We start from the raw sequence: 11823 nt of genomic DNA on the forward strand, positions 1-11823 counted from the left end.
TGTAGGAGACTTAAGCTTCTCAGCTACAAAGCCAGAATTCCCCTTCAGTCTGCAGAGAATATTTACTGAGGACCTACCGTGCGCTAGACGTTGTGAAGGAGCGGTGAAGTTCAGTAAGGATGGCAGACCATCACACACGTGCAGGTGCTGGGAGGGAAACAAAAGACCCTGATGCACTTGCGCGCAGAAGAGTCAAAGAAGCGCCTGTGCCTCATTTGCCCAACCCCGGCGTGTTCCTACTGTGCACCCAGGCCCAGGGAAAGTCCCAAGTCGGTGTGCATGGAGGTGCAGACTGGCGGATGGGGAGGGCATCATCAGGGGAACACGGACACAACGCCCACAGGGGTTTAACAATATTCAAGACGAGGAACAGAAGCAGAAGCGGGGGCGTCCCTGGCTCTCCCGGGCTCGGGGCTCGGAGACAGCAGCAGGTGCTGCTCGGCCAGGGGCAGGGGGCACACCCCGCGCGCAGAGCTGCGGACCGCTGCCCTGAGCCAGGCCGACGCGCCGCGAAGACAGAGGAACCGCTGTCTCCCCGGCCCCCGCGCGGTGCTCCGCGAGACGGGCCGGCGCGCGCTAACCACGCCCCTCAGTGGGCGGGGCGAGTAGTGGCCCGGACCCCGCCTACTCTCTAGGGCTCCGCCCCAAGCCTCGCGCAGGCGTAGCGTTCAACGCCTCGCCCCCTAGCTGTGCGCGGATCTGACGTCTGACGTAATTGCGTCGACGCCATTTTAGCCGGTCCCAGTCGGCTCTGGGCGTGGCGGCCATTTTGTTTTGGACACCGAGCGGGAGGCGGCGGCGGCGGCTGTGGTGGCACCGACACAAGGCAGGAAAGGGCAGGCCGGGCAAGCAGGCGGACCCGGCCGACCAGACAGCCGGCCGGCAACAACGAGCTAACCTAGCAACCTACCGCTTACATCTCTAACCAACCGCCCACCAAGTCAAGTCAGGTTCCGCCGGGCCCCGGCCCGCGCGCCGCAGCCGTGGTGGCAGCCCCGGGAGGCGCACTGGCGTCCGTTTCCTTCGGTGCGTTTCCTTAGCGTGGGGGGAGTGGCGGGGCGGCGGGCCCCGGGGGGGCGGGGCCGGCGGTGGGGGGCGGTGGCGGGGAGGGGAGCGGGCGGCGGAAACCAACGTCCGGGTGGGGAGCGTTGAGGGGGGCGCCCCGTGGGTCCTCCTTCCGCCGGGGCCAGTGAGGGCCTTCGGACCCTCGTGTGTGTGCGGAGGCTCCTCGCGGCCCCGGCTGATGAGGACCGGTCCGGGTTAAGACCAGTCCGCTCTGTCGCGTTGGGGGTCGGGCGGTGGCCTGCAGGCCCGGATTGGCCGTAAGTGTGTGGGGACTGGAGCCCCCAGAGCGGTGTTTACGGCGAGCGTCGGTCCTCGAGACAGGTCGTCCGTTGTCCTGCCTGTCGGGCCCTTGCCCTTGAGACGAGGGGTCCTTGGTCTGACTTGGTTTATCCTCTTATTGTCCTTTGTAGATTCTCGGGATTTGAAGATGGCTGCACAGTCAGCGCCGAAAGTTGTGCTAAAAAGCACCACCAAGATGTCTCTAAATGAGCGGTGAGGCAGCCAACAGCAACTTCAGCTCGTTCATAAGAAAACATTACTTAACTTGGCCCTGGGGTCCGATGCACAAAAACCAGTTGTAAATACCAACAGAAGGCTACAGACCTCTGTTTTTAGTTGCATCTGATGTGGTACACGAAACAAATTGGGCGGTTGTTTCAAAACCCCTTATCAGTAGATTTTTATGTTAAGCTGTCTGAAATATTTAGCTGGTGGGATGTATTTTAAAAAGACTCCTCACACCCTCCCTCTTCTTCACATTTTTTACATTGATACAGGGGTGGTGCAGCTCGGTAGCATGGTACCTCAGCTGCGGGAGGCTTGCTGCTCAGTCCAAGGCCAGCAGTGTTGTGTCTGGCCTGTAAGAGGCAGGCAGCAAGCTGTGGATATGTCCAAAGGCCCTTGAATGCCATTCTTGGGCCTTGTAAGAGGCACTTGCTTTGCTCCATTTCTCTTTCTTTGAATTCTGCTTTTAGTTTGTTTTTGTGTTAGATTCTTTTACAGTTAAGTGTTCTTTTTTGTACAATTAAACATACTTTGACAGGAGTAACAGAGGAGTGTCTTCACAAGCTTTTAAGTGATTAAAGTAATCTGATTTTGTCAGAAATAATCACATGCAGTCAGGAAAAGTAATCAGATCAGACTAAAAAAAGTTAGGGTGCCAAAAGCTCTTTATTGAGTGCCTTTGACCAGTGATTTTATTTAGTTGATGTTAGACCACAAAAGATCCAGAAGATTGGCTTGATGTTTGCTTTTGCCTTTTCTGAAGCATATGTACTGCTTCTTATCTCTTACACTATGATATACTGATTTTCCATACTTCTATGTTCCTGAACGAACAAATACATGAAGAAAGTGAGATCTACTCTGATGACTTACATGGGTGTACTGCTTCCATGGGCTGTGAAGGTGCTCTGGTCCTTCCCTACATTCGCCCTTACAGCCACCCTCCCATTCCCCCAAGAGTTTGGCTTTCTTTGTTTGTCTTTGAAACTACGTTTTCTGTCTTTTGTTGTCCTCATATCTGCTTATTGCGTGTTTTTCATACCTCCCACCTCTCTAAAAGCCGTTACCCTGAGCCCTTGTTATCACTTTCGATTGAATGTGCTGCTGCACTTAGCTGCGTTTCTGAGTTTCTGATTCTTGCAAGTTTGTGGAAGCCGAGGAGTCTTTAACCCACATCAGCCTTGATCTAAGTGTACCACTTTTACTTAAAGTTCGTGGGATCTGGAGCTCCTGGTCTAGCAAGCCATGAAAATGCCAATAAATGTTTTGTAATAAAGCTTTTATTTAAACATCCATTCTGTTCGACCTTGAAGCTTTACTAATATGCTGAAGAACAAACAGCCGATGCCAGTGAATATTCGGGCTTCGATGCAGCAACAACAGCAGCTAGCCAGTGCCAGAAACAGAAGACTGGCCCAGCAGATGGAGAATAGACCCTCTGTCCAGGCAGCATTAAAACTTAAGCAGGTGAGAAGATGAGTCTTAATGCTCCAGAAGCAGCTGGTGATCTCTGTCAGGCAGTCCAACTGAGGCTGTCAGGACGTGATGGATGATTGTAAGGTGGATCAGGGCAAAAGCAGAAACTTCTCTGGAGGAAAGAGAAGTTCAGAGAATTCCCATTTTGGCAGGTACCAATAAGTAACTTTCGTTGTCTTTCTCTTTTAGGTAGTTTGCCATCAGTGGCCTGTTTCTGTGTTCTCAATGAGTATTAATCTCTTTCTTTCTGATCCTTTGCCCTTAAAGTAAATTGACTGGATTTTCCCACAAAGAAATGTTGGTGTCTGTTTTAGATGACTTTCAAAAAATGCTTTATTCCCTATTGAGTGATTTACACGTGAGGGAAATAATTTTCTTGTTTCTTCCTTGAGCATAGGAAGTCTGAACAGCCTTAGTCAAGGATTTTCAGTGCTAAAATAGAGAAAGAGTAAGGTGACCCTCATCTCCACAGCACCTAAAGTTTTGTCAGTAAAATAGAATGAGAGCACTGAATAATTAAGAATTAGTAGGTTATTTTTCAAACTTCCAGTAGGAGATAATCCTATTCAGACTTGAAATAAAACCTGCTCTTTATTATTCATAGACTTTATGTGCAAGTCCGGACAGTGGCTGTGGAAGGATATGTCCAAGCTGTGGCTGGGCGTCTGGAGGGCGATGCCATGCAACTGTAAGGACTTTAACTGGTAGCACTGCATGGCTGTGCATAAATTCAGCGGTTAAATATAACACCATCCCACCCCCACCCTGAACTGTTGGGCTCACTGACCAAAAATAAACAGGGCCTTCTGCTTCAGCTACCTTAAGCCTTGGAGTTCCTGTATTTGTCCCTGACCCAGGAAAGCGGTAAAAAGGGCCCCACCATTTTCCAAGAGAGGCAGTTCTAAATTGCTATAAAGATAAATCTGTGGCAGATCATTCCAAGGGACCTTTCTAGAAGAAGCTTTAAATACAGGCTGGGCAGAAAGTAGCCTCTGGAGCAGAGGTGTCTGATAGAACTTTGCGCGGTGAAGGGAATATTCTTATCTGCTCTCCAAATTTGGTAGCTACCAGCCAGCCATGTGTTCCAATTGAACACTCAAAATGTGGCTAGTGTAACTGAGGAGGTTTTTTTTAATTTTATATACTTGAAGTTTAAATAGCCACATGTAATCTTAGCATTACAGCCTACCTCTAGAGTAAAAGCTAGATGGTATAGGAACATCCTTAAGCTTGCTGACTATGTTAGAGATTTCTATTGCTGAGGTCTCTATACGTTATTCCCTGAAGCACAGGTTTTGGGAGAATATACTCAGGATCACTGAACAGAAGGGATTTGGAGAATGAAGTCCTGACCTCCTAATGTGTGCCATCAGGGGAATGATGCGACAGACTCTTAGGGTTGGTTATGCCTAGGTGCATAATGTTCAGAGCTTGGCCCTTTTAATTAGAAGCAGTTTATTATGTTGTGCTAGAAAGCTAGTAATAACAACTCAAAGCATGTGGTTGCAAAAGAAAAAGTCCTTGGTAACCATCTATATGAGTGAAGTCTGAGGATACACAGAATTTATTTTCATTCATACTGATGGCTTTATAGGAAAACGGGTTTGCTAGGGCCTTGGTTGTGTTCAAGGCTACACAGTTTTCCTTTTACTTTGAAGGAATTTAATTCGCTGAGATATGGTTTTAATAGTTTCTCTCTGAGGGACAGTGTATTGAAAATCTCCATATGTGGTGTGTCCTTGTTCTCAAATACAGCCCTGAGTTTTGTGATTGTAGGTCACCTGTCTTAACTCTAATGCAAGTTGGCCTTTTCACTGGAGATACATTTGAGTATTTTTAATTAAAAGGTCATTGTACTGGCTTAATGGAGGTGTTTGCAAGGGGAGACATGGAATTAATAGCGATTTAAGAAATGTAAGGAAAGGAAGTTTGACTTTTTTGTGTTTATTTACATCTTAAGGTAAAAAGTGGACCGTCTGGAGATAGATACTCAAAGGAAAAATGGAACACCCTGGCCTCTTTGACTGAAAAAATCAAATCTTGTTTTTAAATGACAAGAATTCAAATGAACTTATAATTTAAATATTTCCCAGAGTGTGATGAACTTCCCATGGTGTTTGAGTAAGCTTCTGAAGACAGTGGTAGTCCTTGGGCAGGTACGAATCAAGTCATATCATTGTCAACCTGTGCTTCAAAAACAGCAGAATCCAGGATTTGAGATACAGAGTCCGAGGAATGGTCTGTGGCTTCTGTAGCCAGACTAGAGAGGTAACTTTTGTTGGGGCCAATGTCAGGGGACCGTACTGAAGCTGGATCAGAATTCTCCTCCTTTTATACCATGTCCTGAGGCAAAGGCTAGTTTCTGGTTTAGGATCTTTGTGACACCTACAGCAGGTTTATTTATCTCCCTGCACACAGCCATCTCACTTGCTTCTTTTTCTCTGCACTTTGAGTTGCTGAATCCCACTGGAATGCTTTTTTTGATCTCAATCCCCCAACACCTTTTCTTCCAGAAGAGCTTAAAGCAGCGCCTGGGTAAGAGTAACATCCAGGCACGGTTAGGCCGACCCATAGGGACCCTGGCCAGGGGAGCAATCGGAGGACGAGGCCTGCCCATAATCCAGAGAGGCTTACCCCGAGGAGGACTGCGTGGGGGACGTGCCACCAGAACCCTGCTTAGGGGCGGGATGTCGCTCCGAGGTCAGTGCTGTGTACTTGATCATTGTCGGGCCTACCCCCCCCCTTTTCTCTTGGGCTGCTTATGGACACATTTGTTTTAACATCTTGAATCCTGAATTTGTATTAATATAATAACTTTTGAAATCACGTATTTTTAATAGTGCTGCATGTCTTTTCTCGATACCATTCCCTTTCTGATAATGTGCAATGGTGAGAGGCTATGACCTGCATAACGACAGGTAATTCATGTCATCTCCATTCCGTCTAAACACCCTGCTGCTGCTTGAATCAAAGCACATGCAAGTTCTAGAAATAAGTCAGATCTGAGAAATATTTGGTCCCATGGCCTGTATCTTAACTAACCATCTCTGTGCTAGTGAAACATTGTTCTATTTGGAAAAGAGAACAAGTTGACCCATAGCTACGTGTTATATTTTGGGCACTGTTACACTGTTCCCTGTGTTGTTCTTGTCCCTTGTAAGAATGTATTGAGAGCAGGAACCATATCATTTATTTTTAAATCTATGGTAATGCTAGGCGCACCTATCTGGTTATTCAGATATTCATTGTATGTACTTACTAATTAACTCCCAGCTTCTTCAATGGGTTTGTGGTCAGACTTACTGAATTGATTGAATAAAGAGCAGTTTGATCTGTTCACACTTGGTGTACAGCTTGCCCCAACCCAACCTAAAAATTAACTGAATTAACTCACTTAACCCTCACCTCCTTCCTTTGGTTAGAGTCTACTTTGTCTCTCTTGGATTTACCTGCATATACATTGTATGCCTCCTCTCCAAGGTCAAAACCTGCTCCGAGGTGGACGAGCCGTAGCTCCCCGAATGGGCTTAAGAAGAGGTGGTGTTCGAGGTCGTGGAGGTCCTGGGAGAGGGGGCCTAGGGCGTGGAGCTATGGGTCGTGGCGGAATCGGTGGTAGAGGTTAGTCAGCTACCAACTTCAGAGAATAGCTCCCCCTTATTTCTCTCCCTTCAAAACTCAGAGCCACCTTTCTGCACAGCTTTAAGTCATAGGCAGGCTTATTTGTTTGTCTTGTTTTGTTTTTTGAAACTGGCTTATTTTCTAAATTCACATGCTGGTAGTGCGAAAGTCTGTCATGGGTTGTCTGAGAGCCAGTCAGGTACATGTCTCGGCCAAACTATATGCAGTCTTTTTCCAGGTTCTTGCAAATTTAAGTCCTATAGTCAGTTTAAGGTTTTACCTTTCTGTGCCCCTGCCCCACCACACACACCCATCAAAACCCAGCTCAAAACCCCACTGTGAGTCTGAGAATAAAGAAGGGAGGTATACAAAAATGAAGCAGTTTAAAAGGATGATGAGATTGGAACTGGGTATTGACTTTGAAGCCAAGTAAAGTCAGGGCACAGTTTGTGTCTACAGGAAATCAGAGATGACTTTTTTTTTTAAATCAATTTAGAAAGCAAGAACATACCTTGTCAGTTAACTGACAGACTCTTGTTGATAATCTTACCCTTGAGACTTAGTGATATTTGTCTTGTGACCTCATGACCCAGATGGGAAAGAATTTAATGGTGTTGCTGTCGTTAATCCAAATCTCATGGGAGTTTTCTGACTTAGAGCTTAGTGGAAAACTCTCAACAACACCTGCCCGGGGCGGGATAGAAAACCTATTCCTGTGGCCTCTGCCTCTATCTGCTCTGGTCTTTTGCAGTGTGTGGTGGGTCTTCCATAATTGATGACCTTGAAGTTGCCAAAGGGTAATAACTGTTAGGAAATTTGATAGCCAAGGACTTGTTTTCTTCGCTCCCATTATATGTTTGGCTTTCTGAGTGAAGTACAAGCTAGTTTGGGTTTCAGGATGAAATAGCATATTTCCAGATTATCTTGACCTGGTTTCTGAGAGAGCATTACAGGGCTTGGGGGAGTCTAAAGGAGCTTTCCAGAAACCTTGCCTACGTTTTGTTAAGTGGATTGAAACCACCTCTCAGATAACCATCATTGTTATAATGCGACTAGAATCTGAGATGGAAGTGGCTACTCTAAATGTATTCACACACACACCCCGCCCCGCCCATCCTCTCACTTTGTTCCTATGTCAGAATAACTCATCAGGCTCCCAATGTGGGGTGGGTGAGCTCATTAGGTTTAACAAATTGAGAAGAGATAAGATAATTTTCCAGAAAGATCTCCAATAAGGCTTTAAGAACTGTTTAGCCCTCCCCCCTGTTTCTCTGTGCCCCTTTTACTTCCTATCTTACTGAGGGGTTATCTAGAATGTATTTTAATTATGAATCAATAGTGGGTCTCAAACTTGAGATACATTTGTTTTAGGAGAAGTTAAGATTCTTTTAATTGTCAGTTAATTTCCCTTTGTTGACAATAAAGTCTTTAAACAGCACATAGAGATGAGCATGTAAACAGGGATTCATTATGTGTGCTTTCCATGTGTTGCTTTCTACCCAATGTGTTTCCTATTTTCCAGATTTCTCCTCTTTGCCCTGCCCTTTCAGCCTTTCTCAGCTAGGCCCTGCTGCTCTGAGGGGCATTTGCCATAACATCCATTAAACCTACTTGTAACTGTCTCCTTTTTTTCCCCTTGGGCCAGGTCGGGGTATGATAGGTCGGGGAAGAGGGGGCTTTGGAGGCCGAGGCCGAGGTCGTGGACGAGGGAGAGGTGCCCTCACTCGCCCTGTGCTGACCAAGGAGCAGCTGGACAACCAGTTGGATGCATACATGTCGAAAACAAAAGGACACCTGGATGCCGAGTTGGATGCCTACATGGCACAAACAGATCCAGAAACCAATGATTGAAACCTGTCCACCCTACTGTGAGAGACTCTTATTCAAAAGTCACCACATCTGTAAATAACCTTGAGATAACAGATGGAGAAGAAACCTGATCGATGCTGGAAGGACCTATCACAATAGGCTATGGACTTATTTGCCACCAGTTTGTGCATTTAGTGTGTTCCTTTTTATTTTTTTTGATACTGTGTTGTATGAAACCTTTCTTTCCTCTGACTTGGGTTTTGTTTTGTGTTTGGGGTTTTTTTTCCCCAGTCGCTCTGACTTCTAAACATGAATGTGGTGGCCTTGTGGCTAGAACACACTCTTCCCACCTCTGCCTCCCTTCATCTGTCATATGCTCTGATATTCTGACATTCCTCTCGTCATTTCTGTGTCCCCATGGATAAAGCCCCAGAAAGAGCCCATCAGTGTTACTTCCTGGGTTTCTGAGAAACAGTTCTGTTCTACATAATCTTTAATAGCTTCTTAGAACTGTTTAGAAAATCTGAAGCTCAGAAATGAATTCTGCCACATTGATTTTTTGGGGTAGTAAATTAGGGACACTGATGTAGCCGCAGGGCCGCATAACAGGTTACACGTGGTAGCACTTCAGATTTGATTAAAGTTACTTCCCGTGTAAGTTGACACCACATGACAAGTGTGCTGGTGGGTTGGGTCTGTGCACTTCGACCCTGAAATAACTTTGCTCCTGGCTTTGTATCATGTCCTAAGAGCTGCTGTTCTGTTGGCTTACACCTGCAATAGAGAGGAAATCGTTTGGCAGGTTGTTCAGAGAAAGGGCTATAATGATAGCACATACCTTCTAGGAGTCAGAAGATACCCACCCTGGAATGCTATTGTCCTTATGTTTATCCCAAACCAATCCTGAGCCTCTCCATTCATTGGCTTTGTTTGAACCTCTATTTCCCTTGAAGGTTTAAATAAGTTCAACCATATTCGGTCAACTGTTCCAGTTTTCAGTGGAATCTTGTATTTCTGGTTTATCATAACAAGAAATCGTTCTCAAATCTAGTCAGGACTTTTTCTTCTATCGTTGGGCTCCTTGAAACGCTGTGGCCACTATAACAATATCCTGACCTACCCCTTGTGGAATTCAGAGTCCTTCCTAGGTGTATTAAAATCAAGTCCCTAAACTGTTAGAAGGTGTGTGTGGCACACTGGGGAGAAAATTCTGGTAAAGACAGCTTGGACTTGAGTCCTATCTGTAGGACTTGGGCTTCATAACTTCCGGATTGTGAGGCAAGTGGCTTAGTTAGTCCTGTGGAAGAGCAAGATTGGTAAGACCACTTGGTGTCAGGACAGAACCACACTCTCAGAATCCCACCTGGTTTGATTTTGAAGTGTCTACTATAATCACTTTATAAAGAATGGACTGTGAGCCTAGAGGTCTTCAGGCAGGCGTTCATAACCCATAAGTAGAAAGGATGCTAAGTATTTTTATGTGGCCAAGGCCAGTCGTAATGATAGGTCGTTAAATAGACCCCAGATTGGTCAGCACCCAAGGTATGTGAGGGAGGTGCTGACTGGCAGTGGGCAGGGTACCCTTTGCAAACACCTCCACTGGTTACATCAGGGACTTTCCAGGACACCTTTAGAAAGAAGGAAAGGGAACTAACTGCAGGGTGTGGAAGTTCTTACCCCCTTCACACAACCTTGGATGACCCATCCTCAAGGTAGCAGGTGTGTGCCCCCAAATAAGACTTTACTAACTTAGTACTTGCCCTGAAGTTATTTATTCAATGACTCTCTTAAGATTTTATTTTAGAGTGTGCGCAAGGCTGGGGCAGTGAATAACCCCAATCAGATTCCTCACTGAGTTGGAGCCCAATGCAAGACTTGATCCTAGGGCCGGCCCTGAGCTGAAACCAAGAATCCAGTGAGCCACCCAGGCTCCCCAACCAGTGGCTTTAGAACACTCCCCACCACCACCAATCCACTGAGCTCCTCTAAAAGATTCACGGAAGGCTTTGGGGTGAATGAGAAAGGAAACACTGTGCTCCCCACACCTCTGTGCCGGTGTCCCCTCTTTGATTTACTCACAGATGACCCCACACTTGGGCAAGATTCCAGGGTTAAAGCAAAATGTGTGAGTTGGGAAACGGCCAGTGCAAGACATGGAGTGGTGGCGCTAAGCCCACGGCACTGCCCTCTGGTTTACTGGTTGAATTCCTTTGTATGGAACATAGTTCCCACCCCATTCCTGGGTTAGAGAAGCAGAGGTGTGGTCTGCTGAATGGCTTTGCTGCTCCCTCATAGATCAGTCTCTTTCAGCCCCACCATCCTGCTGGCACTGGGCTCTTGCCCACAGGTGGCCATCAGGAGGACTTGCCCCATGGCCTCTGCATTCAACTGTTGAATGGACCCAACTTGCTGTTTCTGGCACCTGTGTGAATGCTGGGAACCCTGAGGCATGGGGGGCACTCTGAAGGTCCCAGTGGACCTTCCAGTGTATCCTCCCTACATTAGGAAGGAGCTTTTTTTTAAGATTTTATTCTTGAGAGACACAGGCAGAGGGAGAAGCAGGCTCCATGCAGGGAGCCCAACGTGGGACTTGATCCTAGGGCTCCAGGTCCATGTCCTGAGCCAAAGGCAGATGCCCAACCGCTAAGCCACCCAGGCATCCCAGGAAGTTCATTCCCAGCAGTGGGCACAAGGAACTCCCTACCAGCCCCAGACACTCCTCCTGCTCAGTGCAGTTGTCCTCTCCTGAGCCCTGTGACCATTTTTGCGACCCTCCATCTGAGTGTCCAGGGTAGAGAAGGTCAAGGATATTGAGCCCGATTACTGGGTCATCCTTTTGCTATTCAGCTACCATCTGCCAAGGGTTTGCTGTGCAGACAGTGACCCAGCTGTTTGTTAGGAAGATTGGGGCCCATCTGCCTCAGTGGAGCATGTAACTTGATCTGTGCGTTGAAGCCTCACATTAGGTGCAAAGAGGTTTTTTGTTTTTTGTTTTTTGTTTTTGTTTTTTGTTTTGTTTTGTTTTGTTTTTAAGTTTTTAAAGGGATCTTGGGACCACAGAAAAGAGATTAGAGCTAGACCTTGAGGGCAGCCCCGGTGGCACAGCGGTTTAGTGCTGCCTGCAGCCTGGGGCGTGATCCTGGAGACCCTGGATCGAGTCCCATGTCAGGCTCTTTGCATGGAGCCTGCTTCTCCCTCTGCCTGTGTTTGCCTCTCATTCTCTCTCTGTGTCTCTATGAATAAATAAATAAAATCTTAAAAAAAAAAAAAAAGCTGGACCTTGAAAGTCACAGTTTGGGGCACCTAGGTGACTCAGTGTGTTACGCATTGCACTTGATCTCTGCTCCTTTT

General features: G+C 46.8%; 1 protein-coding gene across 7 annotated transcripts; it reads left to right on the forward strand.

The window, feature by feature from the left end:
* Positions 1 to 745: 745 nt before the first annotated feature.
* LOC121489498 (chromatin target of PRMT1) lies at positions 746 to 9522 on the forward strand. 7 transcript variants are annotated; one of them, XM_041752591.1, is made up of 7 exons: positions 747 to 1026; positions 1476 to 1557; positions 2883 to 3036; positions 3650 to 3733; positions 5559 to 5745; positions 6526 to 6663; positions 8309 to 9522. In XM_041752591.1, exons 2-7 carry the CDS (start codon positions 1493 to 1495, stop codon positions 8512 to 8514), a joined length of 834 nt encoding a protein of 277 aa, XP_041608525.1. In that variant the 5' UTR covers positions 747 to 1026; positions 1476 to 1492; the 3' UTR covers positions 8515 to 9522. The 7 variants fall into 7 exon arrangements, with proteins under 7 accessions (XP_041608567.1, XP_041608525.1, XP_041608542.1 ...); XM_041752608.1 differs by having other exon boundaries at positions 5562 to 5745; XM_041752601.1 differs by lacking the exon at positions 747 to 1026 and adding an exon at positions 1156 to 1322.
* The last annotated feature ends 2301 nt before the right edge of the window (positions 9523 to 11823 follow it).

The sequence above is a fragment of the Vulpes lagopus genome, chromosome 1 (assembly GCF_018345385.1).
Source record: "Vulpes lagopus strain Blue_001 chromosome 1, ASM1834538v1, whole genome shotgun sequence".
NCBI lineage: Eukaryota > Metazoa > Chordata > Mammalia > Carnivora > Canidae > Vulpes > Vulpes lagopus.

Excerpts from the sequence above, each read along its gene's own strand:
- LOC121489498 (XM_041752591.1), top strand. The coding sequence starts at position 1,493 with ATGGCTGCACAGTCAGCGCCGAAAGTTGTGCTAAAAAGCACCACCAAG. Across the intron at positions 1,558-2,882 it reads AAGATGTCTCTAAATGAGCG|CTTTACTAATATGCTGAAGA; the intron begins GTGAGGCAGCCA and ends TCGACCTTGAAG. Across the intron at positions 6,664-8,308 it reads TGGCGGAATCGGTGGTAGAG|GTCGGGGTATGATAGGTCGG; the intron begins GTTAGTCAGCTA and ends CCCTTGGGCCAG.